Source organism: Panthera tigris, chromosome B2, assembly GCF_018350195.1.
Source record: "Panthera tigris isolate Pti1 chromosome B2, P.tigris_Pti1_mat1.1, whole genome shotgun sequence".
Classification (NCBI taxonomy): domain Eukaryota; kingdom Metazoa; phylum Chordata; class Mammalia; order Carnivora; family Felidae; genus Panthera; species Panthera tigris.
This window is the reverse complement of record NC_056664.1, coordinates 63041960-63057019: the sequence shown is the minus strand read 5'-3', so window position 1 is coordinate 63057019 and position 15060 is coordinate 63041960. Positions and strand designations below refer to the sequence as shown.

The 15060-nt window shown below is 39.1% G+C and overlaps 1 protein-coding gene across 8 annotated transcripts in view; it reads right to left on the bottom strand.

Moving 5' to 3' along the window:
- The window catches only part of COL19A1 (collagen type XIX alpha 1 chain), a 394980-nt gene that overhangs the window by 130554 nt on the left and 249366 nt on the right, over positions 1 to 15060 (bottom strand). For all 8 annotated transcript variants that reach the window (XM_042986625.1, XM_042986628.1, XM_042986630.1 and 5 more), the window contains 2 exons: positions 8407 to 8457; positions 1320 to 1364 (listed from right to left, as the gene is read on the bottom strand). In XM_042986625.1, the coding sequence (XP_042842559.1) occupies positions 1320 to 1364; positions 8407 to 8457 (96 nt within the window). The remainder of the gene's footprint in view (positions 1 to 1319; positions 1365 to 8406; positions 8458 to 15060) is intronic.

Here is a 15060-nt window from a genome sequence, read left to right as displayed (position 1 = left end):
GGTCTTAAGAATTCCTAAGTAACATATGTTTCCTAATGAACATAGCAAAACAGAAGCCAGCTGTTTTGTTTCAATAAATGAATCATCATTTAAATACTTTAAAAGTGCCACAGCACTCTTCTTTGCTCAGCTGTCCTATGTGACAAGCTTTGTGGCTTTCTTTCTTTCCCCCATTAGCCCACATGTGCACAGTAGTAATTGCTTAAAATGTAATGTGTTTGTCACGGTGGTGTAGGAATTCTGTAAGCTATTTGATTACAGAAAATAATGCTAATGTACTACCCGTACAATCCTAGACACATAAATGCCTTATTATTGCTGTATAATCAATACTTTCTGGATATCTTTTTAAGAATGTCAAGGTTTTACTTATTTTTTTTGCAGAAAATTTCATTTTCAATGGTCAATTTAAAAGAAGTTTCTAGTTTCTGTTGAGACCATCTTTTAGCAATATTTTCTGGTGATAGATGTATGGTCTTTTGAATAGATTGGTTGCACTGATTTATAAGGCGCAGAGGTCATATTTTCTTGAATTCATGTCGAAATACCCTGCTCTCAATCAAGAGAATTTTTACTGGGTGAATGAATGAAAGTAGCACTCACAGGACACATTCCCTCGGAGTATTTTCAGAGCTACTCATCTCTGTCTGTAGGTTTAATGTGCATTGTTTTTTTTCCTGACAATGGTACATTCACACTGAATTCAAGGTCATCACAATTTCAGAATCAAATCAGAGTGAAACATCTTTCTGAATGGGCAAGTGAATCTGTCGTCTTCACAGCTCACATAATTAAACCAGTGACTGATGATGAGGAGAAATGCAATAGAAATTTATTAGCATTTTAATTTTAAAACTGTTTTGAAATAATAATGATTATACATTACAAAACTCCACCAAAAAATACCCCCATGATGGTTTATGTATGGGTACTTAAGATGACACAAAAATAGGGAGCCTGAGCCTGAGGCATTTTGCTAAAGGGGGTCTTCAATTTTTTTTTTTTTTTTGCCACCTGCACAGATTCATGAAACAGCGCTTTATGAATCAAAGCTTGTGTTCCAATTTCATTTCCCTTGTTCCAGCTATTTCCCCTTCCTCTTCCTTGTAGCCAACTGCTATTCAGCAATCTTCACTGAGGAACAAATCCTCAGTGCCTAATCCGGCTGTCTGGTCAGGAGGAGGAGAGGCTTGCACCCCCTGCAGGCCGGGCTCCCCAGGGACAGAACTCCGTGTGGCAGCAGGACTGCCCCGGACATATGAATGCATAGGTAGATGTAAAACCCCGGTTGCTTTGTTCACTTTGGCAAATCTGATTACCTTCTCTCCTTTTGGGCCACCAGCTCCATATTCACCAAGGTTTCCCTAGGTAAACATAAGACAAATATAAATACAAAAACAGTCCATTTATGTTTAATACACTCAGCCCCTGCATTAAAAATATAGTAAGATAATAGTGCCGTAACAGCTTTTTATGAATACCATCTCAATCATTTTTGCCTCTCTCACCTTCTGTGAAATATTCTTGAAAAACTCCAATTTTGGAGATACTATCTATCTTCTGTGACTTCCCCCCACAGGAGATGATTCGGGAGAAATACCACACCTCCAAGGGCAAACTGTCGTTACTCCAAATTAATGCCTGGCAACATTACTTGGTCACCAACAACTCCACTGACATGACTTTGTAACATTGTTAATGATATCTTTATTTCTCACTGTAATGGACTTTCCATTAATTAACCTCCTGGTTGCACTTGCCACTCTCTTGACTTGTATAATACCTCACTTTCCTAGTATCTTCCTATTTTTCTGACCTGTCCTCTTTCTCCTCACCTAACGGGTAAAGGTTAGATTTCCTCAGGACTTATGTCCAGACTCTTTTCTCTTGTGACTCAACATTTTCTCCTGGGCATACTTCTTTGCTCCCATGGCTTCGGTATCATCTATACAAAGATGGACAGTTTTATAAACCCAGCACACATCTCCTGAGTTTTGACCCATGTATCAAATTTTCTACTTGCTGTATACACTTGTAAATTCTAGAAAAAAATTCATATTCAAGAGTTTGAAACGGAAATTAAAAAATATAATAATACACACATATATGGGAGAGAGAGATGAGAGTATTACATCACGCTGTTAACATTCATTAGCCCAGAAGTGGGGTAATAACAATTGACTTCTTCCGAATGTATCTCTATAGTTACTTGTTAAAATGCATAGTAATTTCATTTTACAATTGAAAAAAATCAAGGAAAGAAAGAAAACCAAGGAAAAAAAGAAAATCTGAAAAATTTCCCTTCCATAGAAGTCTTCCTTCTTCACTCTGGCTATCATTGTTAACACTGCCCTCCTCCTTATTCCTCAAGTCCCATCGGTCATCCAGCCTGGTTTCTCTGTTCCCCAAGTCTCTTCTCTTCACACTACCGGTCTTCACTCCAGGTAAGCTAAAGCTATCATCATGTCTTGCCAGGACTATTGCAGTTGCTCCCTAACTGGCATTCTATAAGCCAGTCTTGCTCCCCATACACCTACATTTTCTATATAAAGTCAGAGAGATATTCTGAGCCCCTTCCTTCTAATCCTTTATAAAGCCATCAAAATCCCACCTGACTTGAACTCATTTTCCTCTACAGGATCATGGTAGCCACTGCTCTCCCTCAGAATTTCCGTCTGGAACAGCTTTCTTTTAGCTTCTCAAATGGAGCAAGGTACTTCCCATTTCACCCTTTAAGTCATCACTCTGTCCTCACCCTTTGTCCAGTTAGCAACTATTCATCATCCTTCAGGTCTCAAGTATTAGAAGATGCCATTCACAGAAGCCTCCTGCGGGTCTCCCAGACAGGTTCTCCTCTCATCTTCTCATTGGATATTGTAGTTTTCTTTCATAATACTTACTAATATTTTTAATTTTGTGTTTGTGTAAAGTATTTTGCATCTTTTACACTAGAATATAAGCTCCATGATGACCTGGAATTGAATGCCCCATTCCTAGCACAGTACTTAACATACAGGAAACATTCAACAAATATTTGTTGAATAAATAAGCCTATAATTCGAATTTATGTGTTTTCTCATTAAAATCTTTTTATTAAAATACATGTGTTGGGGTGCCTAGGTGGCTCAGTCAGCTAAGCGTCTGACTCTTGGTTTTGGTTCAGGTCTCATCATTCATTGAATAGAGCTCCACATGCTGTTAGCATGGAGCCTGCTTGTGCTCTCTCTCTGCCTCTCTTTCAAAATAAATAAGCTTAAAAATAAAATAAAATATCTGTGCTGATAGAAAAAATTAAAAGTAGAGGAATTTTTTTAAAAAAAATGTGTATTTATTTTTGAGAGAGAATGCGAGCAGGGGAGGGGCAGAGAGAGAAGGAGACAGAGAATCCCAAGCAGGCTCTGTGCTGTCAGTGCAGATCCTGATGCAGGGCTTGAACTCACAAGGTGTGAGATCATGACCTGAGCTGAAATCAAGAGTTGGACGCTTAACTGACTGAGTCACCCAGGCACACCAAAAGTAGGGGAACATTTAAACAACAAAAATATCCAGAGGCACTCATTCAGATCACTGTTACTATAATTTGACATTTCAAATATGCCTTCCATGCTATTCATACTACTTCAATCAAAAATAAGTAGTTTATAACTGCTGTTACTGTTGGTCTTGTGACAGACATTTTCTCATTTTTTCCTATTTAACTTTCATCTGAAATGTCTAAATTGAAAATAAAAACTGTATTTTCAAAGTCCTGAGCTGTAAATTATTACAGGGACATACTTGAAAATGAGATATGAAACCCTAAGACATGTACACACATACATAAAGAATCAGCAGTTCCAAAATGATAGGTCGCTTGGATGCAACCTGCATAAAACAAATTTGAGGCATTTTCTGATAATACTAGCCATTTGGACATGATGCCAATCAGTGTATACAACCCATCAGCACCTCTCCCTGGCTGTGTTTAAGGTAGGACATTTTTGGGAAAGCTGGAACATGCTTTGGTGTAAGACATGAGTTATCCAGAGATGGTTTTTGGATTGGGAGGCCCCATGCTCTTGAATTGCAGCACAGAAGAGCACCCAAAGTGCATCTAGGTGAGATCATATTACAGTACAGCATCTTGGTTTAGATCCCTCTCCCATCACACCTCTCAGCACCCTACAGGATATCAGAGACGCTGTGACTGGGATGAAAAACTGCATCTATAGCACCAGCTCATATTATTCTATCCATATGCTGTACTGTTCTAAAATCTTGATTTTTTTTTTTCTGGTGGCTTTTACACCCAGAGGAAAAACAGGGCTATTTACTGCCCATCAGAGCACCGTATGTTTGCTTCATTCAATAGCTAGACCAGGAAATCCATCTAATCAAGGATATTCAGTGGCCTCTGGAGCTGTCCTCCAATCTTGGGATAACAATAAGCAAGGCAGATGTGAACTTGAACTTCAGCAGCATTGACATGTGAGATCTTGCTCTCTACTTTCTCCAAACTAACTTCACCAGACAATTACTTGGCTCTACAGAAATAATAAGAAACATAGTCCTTGTGTTTCTGGAATCTAGCATTCTGCCCCAGATACTGTTCTAATTTTACTAGGTCATTTGTACACTGGAGCCATGTCATTTGAATGGGTTCTCATACACCTTTTGAATAAATGTAATGGTTGCATCATTTTAAATGTGTTTATTTAAAAATTTCTGTGGTGATGTGATGAGGGTTGTGGTGTGGGGGTGCTAATCTGCCTGGCCATTTCAAGAATTTGAGTAGTCAGGGCTGCCTATATGACTCAGTTGGTTAAGAATCTAACACTTGATTTCAGCTCAGGTCATGATCTCACAGTTCATGGGAACGAGCTCTGCATTGGGCTCTGTGTTGACATAGAGGAAACTGGGATTCTCTTTCTCCCTCTCTCTCTCTCTCTCTGTGCCCCTCCCCTTCCTCGGCTCATGCTCCCTCTCTCTCTCTCTCTCAAAATAAATAAACTTAAAAAAAGAGAATTTGGCGATGTCGGAACTTGTCCTCTGTTCTCTTATGGGAAGTGATGAGTGAGAGTTTTGAAACCTACGTCAGGCAATTGGGAAGACTCAAGCTATTGCATGTGACTTGGAGAAGGTATTCTCTGGAAAGAAGGGGATGTACCTGGGCATGAATAGGTTGGACCACAGGAGACAGTTCATAGGGAGGAAGACACAGGACGTTAGGATTTAAATTTCATTTCTGAATCTTCTGGGCCCAGAAGATTGGCTGCTGGGAGGCGCAGCGTCAATCTCCAAAAGTTGAGACTGGTTCTCTGCAAATTGCACCCAGTGTGACGATGGAAGATCACACAACTGTGCATTTTCAATGTGGATCTTTAAAAACAGTATCAGATGTAAAATCTGCCCGTTCTTGGCCTCCACACATGATACTTTTTTCCCCATCTAGACTCTTGTGAGAAGCTCTGGATCCGATGGCTTTAGCAGTTGACAGAGCCTATCAAATTTTTATTAAAATTCCCAGAGTTAGAGACAATGAAGAGCAGTTTGCTGGATTGTGAGCAGATTTTCCTTAAGGGGAATATTCTCAGCATTGTTGCTTCGTGCAAACAATCTCACAGAGTGGGAGCAGCTGTTTGTAAATTATTTTTGTGATGGAGAGGGAAATCTACCTTTTATTCTTTGCAGCCTCAAGTGGGCGTGCAAAAATACACATAAACACATTTACATATTGTTCCCAACCTTACTCTTTAGTTTCTCTATTCCTTACTTCCTTTTTTCCCCATTCCCTTTTTGATTTGTGGGGACAAGGTCTCTCATACCTGAGCTTCTCCCTCCAGAAGACAGAAGGAAAATTATAGGCGAAAAGACCAACTCCTGTACAGGGGCCACAGGACAATTCCCTTGCCTTTGAGGATTCCTGGGACTGTGGGCTCTTCAAGTTAGAATGGGGAGGAGGTGTGTCTGAGTCACCTGCTGCTTGTCCTCCCACAGGTGGCTGCTTCAGCAGATTCCAGGCTGCACAACTGGGAGCTGAGTTGCTGAGGTCCAGAGCTCAAGTGCAGACATTACATAAATCAATGCCAATTTAAAAGGGACGATTATTTTAACCTTGGAATGTTACTTTATATGTCTCAATACATGGTCCATTATTTAATATCTAAGAAAGTTTCATTTATGTGCCTCTCTCTCTCTCCTAAGCTACAGCCAGACCACCAGGCATGCAATGAAATGCAAAATGAAACCACCTCAGTATCCAAAACAGATGGGGCAGGTGGGTGAAGTCACTGCTAAATGAAAACACGCATCTCGCTGCTCATGGCACACTTGGCCCTTTCCTTTGTGAAGCTGTGGGTGGGGATGAAGTGGTTACCATCCAGAAATACTGGTCAGTGTAGGTACTGAGAACGTGGGCCCTACCTCCTCCAACCATTCTGGTGGGGCTCATCTAACAGCCCTAACTAACTACTCTCAGAGTGAAACAGAGTAAAGTCTTTGGGAAGCTACCTTCCATTAAATCTCAGATGGGTCTAAAGTCTTTTGATGCTAAGTGGCTATAGTGCGTCATTTGGGGGAAGAAAAGCTATGGTCTCTCCTCTCTAACCAGGAAGGCTCCAGCTTCAAAGCCACATTTTGAGCACTTGTGGACTAAATACTTGTGAACCTCAGTCCTGTAAAGGCAATAAGGAGACATAGCTGGAGTTATTTTGGGCCAGACAATAGCTAACTTCAAAGTACTACAAAGTTTGCTACTAGCAAGATTCTCCACTTGCCTGCTTTGGTCAGCCCCCCCTTCCCCCCCTTTTTTTTTTGAAATATAACCTTCAAGTTAAAAATTTACATTCTCAACTTTAGACTAAAATATAAATGCTTCATATGTCTTCATTTAAGGGGAAAAACTGACTCATCGGCAAGATAAACTATATATAGAAGTAGTGTTGGGAGACCTGTGAAGATATGAGCTTTAAAAGTTTTGCAAGGGATAGCAAATATTTAAGTAGCTGAGTAGCAACTTGGTAAATTTTATACCAAAGGTGATAGTAATAGAGTGTGCTCTTTAAGTTTTTCTAGCTGACACTGTGACATCAGAGCCAACTCATTCTCATTATTTTGAAATATTTATGATAAATCCTGTTTTGTGACACTAGATGTCATTACACAAAAGCATTGTACTTTAACTGATTAATTTTAGACACGCTTCACTTTTTTTCCCACTTGTTCCAAGCCCTAATGTTTTAAAAAAGCTGGTATAGATCTATTCAGAAAAATGTTTAATAAAGAATCATAAAATATACCCCAAACATCCTTCCTAGTAGAATACTCCCTAGGAAACCTAAGTAAATGAGAAAATATAAGACAGGATCACTTAGGAAGTGTAACAAGCCTTCCACACTTTCCACAGTCTTTATGTTGAGTGCAATCTGATCAAAGAAGAATTGGGATTTTTAAAACTCATTAGCTCATCATTTAATAAACATTTTTCTGAGCACCTGCTATCTTCAGGGCCTTTGCTGGCACATAGCATCTCTCTGAGATTTCTAAACAGAGAAGAATGACAGCAGTCAGAGGAATTTATAAAAAGGGAAAGCAAGAACATAGAGGAGAGACAGAAAGGGGGGTATCCCTGAATTTGTTTTTGTATAGGGGCACAATTATTCACCACAAAGTATCAACAATAAGCTATCAGGTTTAGAAGGGATCCTAGTCAGTGAATAGAATGCCTCACTCTGAGTGATCGGACCTCAAATACTTATTATTAAATGAGGAGTCAATCAATGGTTTCACTTAGGTCTCTGGGTCTTATGTCATTGCCAGCACCCACTTTTTTCCTCTCCGTTGTGTTTCCTTGGAAAACAGAAAGTAAAACTGTCTTACCTTCTGCTACTCAGGTACCACCAGGTCAATATTCCATCTATCTTGATTGCAATTTAAAAACCTTGGGGAAGTGGCTCCCATTAAAAGTGGCTCCTCCCTGAAAGGTGGGAGACTCCTAGTCTTGGCCTATGGTATGTAAAGTTTGCTTGAGGTTTTAGCATAGCAGTGATTGGTTTTGATGAGAAATCCATCACCTACTGTGCTCCTCAAGCTTCAAGGCAGCAAACAATCTATTTCTACCCCGAGAGAAACTGGACATATGGCAGTATAGATGGTGAAACATGGTTTTTGCATTAGTTTTTTGCATGACGTTTTGCAAACTTTGAAGTAATTTTTTTTAATTTATAAAAATAATATCCTGGTTTTGTAAAAAGATGCTGAGTAAAATACATTTTTTTGAAACATACTTTCAGTGCAGAAAGATATTAACTACATGCGATTATGTTTCAAAGTCTGAACACTTAGGAATTAATGTTTTCTTTTTCCAAATACATGACCACATAAAATCTCTGTGTGTATAAGATGTGAAAAAAAAGAAGCCATACATACATTGTTATGATATCCAAGAGTCTGTTGTACTCCTTGTATTCCAGGAGGTCCCTGTATTAGAAATAAATCAAAGATAAATATGTAAACACCAGAACAATGTGAATTTAAAGAATGTGTCTAAGAATTCTCGGAATCTTCCAGTTCAGAAAAAAGGAAGAGCGTGTTTAGTCAAATATTCTAATTAATAGAGAATTACAAGGGCATTAGCTTTTCAGGTTTCTAAAGGTATCTCTAGGTTAAATCCTGCATGAATCCAAAGAGGGGTCCTAAGTGGGAACGTGTAACATTTTACCAGAAGGTCAGCCATCAGCACATTCTTTATTAAAAAATGTCACACCCATAAAACTCCTCCAGGGAAGAGGTAGTAGCTTCAGTTTATTTTTGACACTTATCACAGGGCTTTGATCAATATATTATAAAAATGTGTGCCCATGTGTTAACTTAGAAAATAGGGGAAAATATTTTTTCTATTACTTTATCCATCTCAATTAGTTGAGTGAAAATGGCTGCACATGGACATTCAGGGCAGAAAAAGATGTCTGTTCAAAAACCTCAGACTTAAAGATATTGAAATGCTTGTGGTTTTCAGCTGACATGGAATGTTCACCAAGCACTATGCTGAGCTTTGGGTAGACAGGGAAGAAGACATCTGTCTGTCCCTAAAAATTCCAGATAGAGAAAAAGAGAAGAGTCTCTGAGTTTTCAGGGATTACATTTTGGGGAGAGAGAGCCATAAGAAAATACAAAGCTTAGCATTATTTTAAATCAAGTGGTTCAAGCCAAGAGAGAGTCAGCAATGTCAGAAAAGAGGCTGCATATTTCATCTAGACCTCGAAAACTCCTCAGAGGAGAGAAAATATTTCAGAGGCAAAGTTCTTTACATTTTACCTCAGAAGATAATACAAAGAAAAATTAAGGGTGAGCAAATCGAACATCACTGTTATACAAAAATTATTTTCTTTAAAAAGGAATTAAAAACTTTGAAAACTGAAGAAAATCTTAAGGAACAATTACTAGCTGTCCTCACTGATATAGGTAACACCTTAAGTATATTAAAAAAATTAATATCAGTTAACATTTATGACTGGTATTCCTTATGAACAGCTTGTGTCTGAAGATCTCTCCTAATGTGGAACCTTTGTATTGTGTCACTAAATACAGAAGACACAAAGATGTAATGATGGATGTCTGCAAGCAGGTTGATATAACTCTTGAGAAAATAATAGGCCTCACGAGTAACAGAGCTGAGTATGATTGGAAAGACAAACGATGCTGTTACCTTGCTGAAATAAAAACAGAGCTAATGTCAGAAAAGAATTCTCATGGCACTATATTTTTTTCACGTTCTTTTTCTATCAGCCAGCTTTGTGTATTCTAGGTCAGCCAGATGAAGTAATGAGGGAAGGGAAAATTGGGTTGGGAGTTGTAAGAAAGTTTCTAGCCTAGAAGATGCAAACTAAACACTCATTCTGAAAATCAGGGAAGATGAGATTCTTTACACATTGATCCTTCTGCAGCTACATAATGAGGCAAGGGGAAATGTTAGATACCATATGTAGCAGCATCAACAGGTAGCATATGGGTATATGCATAGTAGGCATTTGGTGAATGTTGATTGTGTGTCGATAATATGGCCAATTAGATACCCACCAATCAGTTATGTGGTGGGTAAATTTAGCTTCATACACATTCATCCTCATTGAATGTATTAATAATTAGTGATCCCAAATATAGCAGAATAATACAGTCTCTCAAATAGAGCAGAAGAATCAATCAAATAAGAATAGCAAACACTGATATAGGATTTACTCTGGGCCAGGCATTATACCAGACATTTTATGTGCATTAACTCATTTAATCCCTACAGTGACACTGAGAGGTACCTACCATCATTATTTCCAATTCACAGATACAGAAATGGAGGGTTAGAAATTGTTAACTGGCCCAAGGTCACACCACTGCTAAGTGGCAGGGCTACTATTTAACATAGGCAGCTGGACCCAAACTCAGTTCTCATCTACTCTCCTATCTTAACTTGAAAGCAGACTCTCAGCCTAAAATAATTTTGGTAGTAATTTTTTTCAATCATGTTAACTGTGCCCCAGAGTACATGGGTGATCACTCTTCTATGTTCTACTTAACATACAGAAATTGAAAAAAAAATCAACAGAACTTGTATTTAGCACTTCTTGTGAGCCCACGCTGTGATTAGGGCAGGAGGGGAAGACAGAAGCACTTTGTCTTTAGATGTAGTCCCACCAGGTAGATGAAGGAGGCCCCTCTATTCTTTGCATCTCCCACTATCTTGATACATTCTTGCAACCCATGATAGGGATATTATGCCTAAATATTCCCCCCAATTCCTCTCAACCCACAGCTATACTCGAAATGCATCTGATCTTTGTTTGCAGAGGTTGGGAGAGGGGGTGGTCAAAGGATATAAGAAGTGGGGCACTTCATAAAGGGGGCTCTGGAAGACAAAAATAAGGAAGGAAAAATAAACAGGAGAGTGAACAGCATGGTAGGGGTTACATGGCACAGAACAGGTAGAAGCATGGATGAGAATAGTAAAAATAACAGGATGGAAAAAATTGGGTGAGGGGCACCTGGGTGGCCCAGTGGGTTGAGCGTCTGGCTTCTGCTCAGGTCATGATCTCACGGTTCACAAGTCTGAGCCTTTCATTGGGCTCTGTGCTGACAGCTCAGAGCCTGGAGCCTGCTTTGGATTCTGTCTCCCTCTCTCTCTGTCCCTCTCCCACTCACTCTCTTTCTATCTCTCAAAGATAAATAAACATTAAAAAAATTAAAAAAAAAGAAAAGAAAAAAATGGGTGAGAATCAGGTCTGATCTTTTACAGACTGGTTATGTCCTCACAGTGTATAGCTGTGTTACATAAACCCAGAAAATATTCCTTATCCAGGATCCTGATCTTGCTGTTGAGCACACCACTAGGGGCAGGGCAGGAGGACTCTGCACTGCTCCTCCCTCTTAAAACAAAATCAAGAGCACAACTCACTGAACAGAGACTCTGGCCAATAGAAAAGCTTGAACAATATTATTCAGATATACACAGCATTAATAAACCTATAAAAATTACTTCCACAATTTTATATGTTCTATTCTTGCCATAAAATGTCATATCCACAAAGTAGTGCTCCAAATGGGGTCAGTCTAAAGTTTTAGGCTCTACTACCTTATCCGCTGATGAGCATTTATGGTGACATTTTCTTTCTTGTTCTTTTAGTCAGGAGGATACACTGGGTATCACAGATTCCAGGTTTAACGTAACAGAGATTTCCAGTTAACAGTCTACCCTGAAGGCAATACTTTACACAAATTCTCCCTGAGGGCTAAAGAAACTGTGAGGTGACTGAAAGAAGACTCCAGTATAGAGTCCTCAGGCAGTCTACCTCTGACCTGACTGCAGTCAGCGTGGCAATGGCTCACTGGGTTGTTCTGAAACTGGCAAAAAGAAACCACCTCAGTGTGGGGACAGCGACTACAGAGAAACACTATGCATATAAACGTGGAGAGCAACTCTGTTTATTGTTGGAAGACCAACATAGACCATGGGGTCTTGGAACTGGCTGTTCTGGAGCCACATCCCCAAGAGATGTGCTATTTTCCTATTTTCTATTCTGGTACAATGCATGGCTGGCGAAGATCCAACAAGACATTTGTTTCCAAGTTTAGTAAGAGCTGTCAGTCTTACAGACTATCAATCAACTCTGAGGAAGGAGACGTTAAAGACTTGTGGTAAGTGACAGGTCTCCCGGCACCACATGGTGTTAGTAGATGCTCCACTTGAGAGGTCACTTTCTCTGAGGTCTGCATTTATGAGGACTCATCAAGGAGTTGCTTAGATGACCCAGGCCCAGTGGAGAATGGAAGCTAGCTATGGAGGGCACATAAGCCTTGGCTAACAAGCAACTCCACTAGGAAAAACAGTTGAAGGATTATGGAAAGAAAAAAATGTCCCAATATCTTGCTCGTGATAGTAGCCTACATGTAGGCATACAGAAATCATGCCTTTACGATGTCTGTCTGTCTTTTAGGCAGCTCTGCTTCACTCTGCCTGTATTGGGTTGGGAGACATAGGACATCTTGGTTAATGTGATGAGTATACAATTACAGAGCAGCTTTAAAATGCTCATGAATTCCAGGGAGACACACTTGTTCAGAACCCAACTGGGCCCATGTGTAATTATCTGAGAGGTCCATAAACCTGGTATGGGTAGAGATCCTGATGTTGTTTCCTACTGCAAAGAACCATACCTGGTGTGAAGTGAATTCATGCTGCAGTTATTTTGGGAGTATATACTCTCAGCAATCATTTATACCATTGAGTTTTGTTTTGTTTTCTACAATCTTGCTAGAGGTGGAAAACAGAAAAGCATCATGAAGCATCATGATGTCTGAAACCAGTGTCATCAAATGCATGGTGTGAAAATGATGAGCTATTTGTATTATCATCCTCTTTGTAGATTTCAGTTTTGGCTGCAGATTCCCAAAGTTTAAAAGATAGGAAGAGTAGTGTGTCAAAAACCACACTCTTCAGACTTGGTCTTGGCTGTACTTTCACTTTTCAGTTCATGTAGTACACAGAGGTCAAAGAACTCTACTTTTGCCTCCCCGCGCGCCTCCCCCGCCCCTCTCCCAGTCCCCTTCCCTGGTCTTTGGTGTAAGATCTCTATGCAAGTCAGGGCTAAGACCTCTTGATTCAGCTTTATCACACCCTAGTATTCTGAATCAAAATCTCTATGATTCCACAGTTACTCTACCTCCTCTACGATCTTCCTCTCTGAACCATTTTCCTGTTTTCCTTTTCTCTAAAAGCATCCCTTAGTTTTTCCTAACTGCTGACTAAGCCTCCTTGAGCCATCTGGGTGCCACTTATCTCCATGCACCATTGCTGTTCAATCTCTTATTAAGGACTCCTTTCAGGATTCACAAATACATATTTTCAGGTTATACAAAACTGCCTTCTGGCCCTGTGGGTTTCCAATTAATTTCAGCTGCAACCTTTGAAATACCAAAACCTCTGTGAAGAAAGCTGTACTAGTCAACTCTCTTCAAAACATGCTAAAAAATAGCTTTGCAGTAAGAACAGATTGAAGGTTTGTTATTGAAAGTCATTTGGGCTAATTTTCAAGAAATATTTTCAGTTTCTAATGGCTGGTAGAAAAAGAAGAGAACAGTAATTATTTTTCCTTTGGTTAAAAAAAATATAATTAGGAAGCCTAAAGTTATTCATAGGAATGGTAAAATGAAGCATATTTCAATATACAGTAGTCGCTGGAAAAGCTAAGGTTTTCTCTTATATAGTTCCATCTATAATATCATATATAACCTAGTATATATAAAGCATATTTACACTGATTATGTGGGCTTTGGTACACTTTCTTTCCAGTTGGAATGAAACAAGGAGTTTTAACCTTTTTTTAATCTGATTATAACTCGAGATGTGGTACATAGTACCTTTCCCCTCCTCACAAAGGTTTGCCGAACTCAATAGAATTATTATTTCTACAAGAGGGGTGCCTGGGTGGCTCAGTCGGTTGAGTGCTTGACTTGATTTTGGCTCAGGTAATGATCCCAGGGTCGTGGAATTAAGCCCCATGTTGGGCTCCATGCTGAGTGTGGAGCCTGCTTAGGATTCTCTCTCTCCCCTTCCCTCTGCCCCTTCTCTGGCATGCATGCACTTTCTCTCTCAAATAAAATTTTAGAAAGATACAAAAAAAAGAATTGTTATTTCTACAAGAAAAAAATTTGAGGGGAAAGCTAACTTCTTGCTTGTTGGTTTTGGTTTCAGTCAGAAATGGTAGCAAAACTAGCAGAAGTCTTGCTGCTTCCAAACTCCTAGAATACAGGGCCAACAGATTTAGATTAATCTAAGAATATGGCTAAATAATTGAAAACAAAGCTGCAGTGAGCTCTAGTTAAGTAGAAAAAAGCTTATGGATGGATTTTTGAGCAAAATTACAACATAGAAAGTTGTGTCCTAACTCTGAGAGAAAAATCAATAATACTCTTTAGATAGAAAATATTTGGGAAATCAATTCTTTCTTTTAAACACAGAACCTTTTTTTTATCTTAAATATTTGCTCTAAATGAAATTTTTTTCATTGTCCCTCAAGATTTAATTATGTAAGTTAAACGGTTGTAATTTTATAATGGATTAGTTTTCTGAAAAAGCTATGCTTCTGCTACAAATTTTTAGTGACTAAGTAGATATCAACACTCCCAGCCCCCATGGCTCAAAATTGCTGAAAACTCTCAAACTACAAAATAATGATTTCTGAAGCCAGGAGAAGATTTACATTTCAACATAGATATCTCAAGCTCTCCTTTTTAGGATTACAATGGGAATGTAGCCAGACAGTATGTAGTAGGTAAAATTCAAGGACCTGGAGAGGAGCCCCTATTGGTGAAAATATGTCACCTTCTTTCTGGTTTATGCCTAAAACTGCATAGAGAAAGTATGATTTATTTTATTTTATTAAAATTTTTTAATGTTTATTTATTTTTGAGAGACAGAGACAGAGTGTGAGTGGAGGAGGGACAGAGAGAGAGGAAGACACTGAATAGGAAGCAGGCTCCAGGCTTTGAGCTGTCAGTGCAGAGCCTGACACAGGGTTTGAACTCACATGTTAT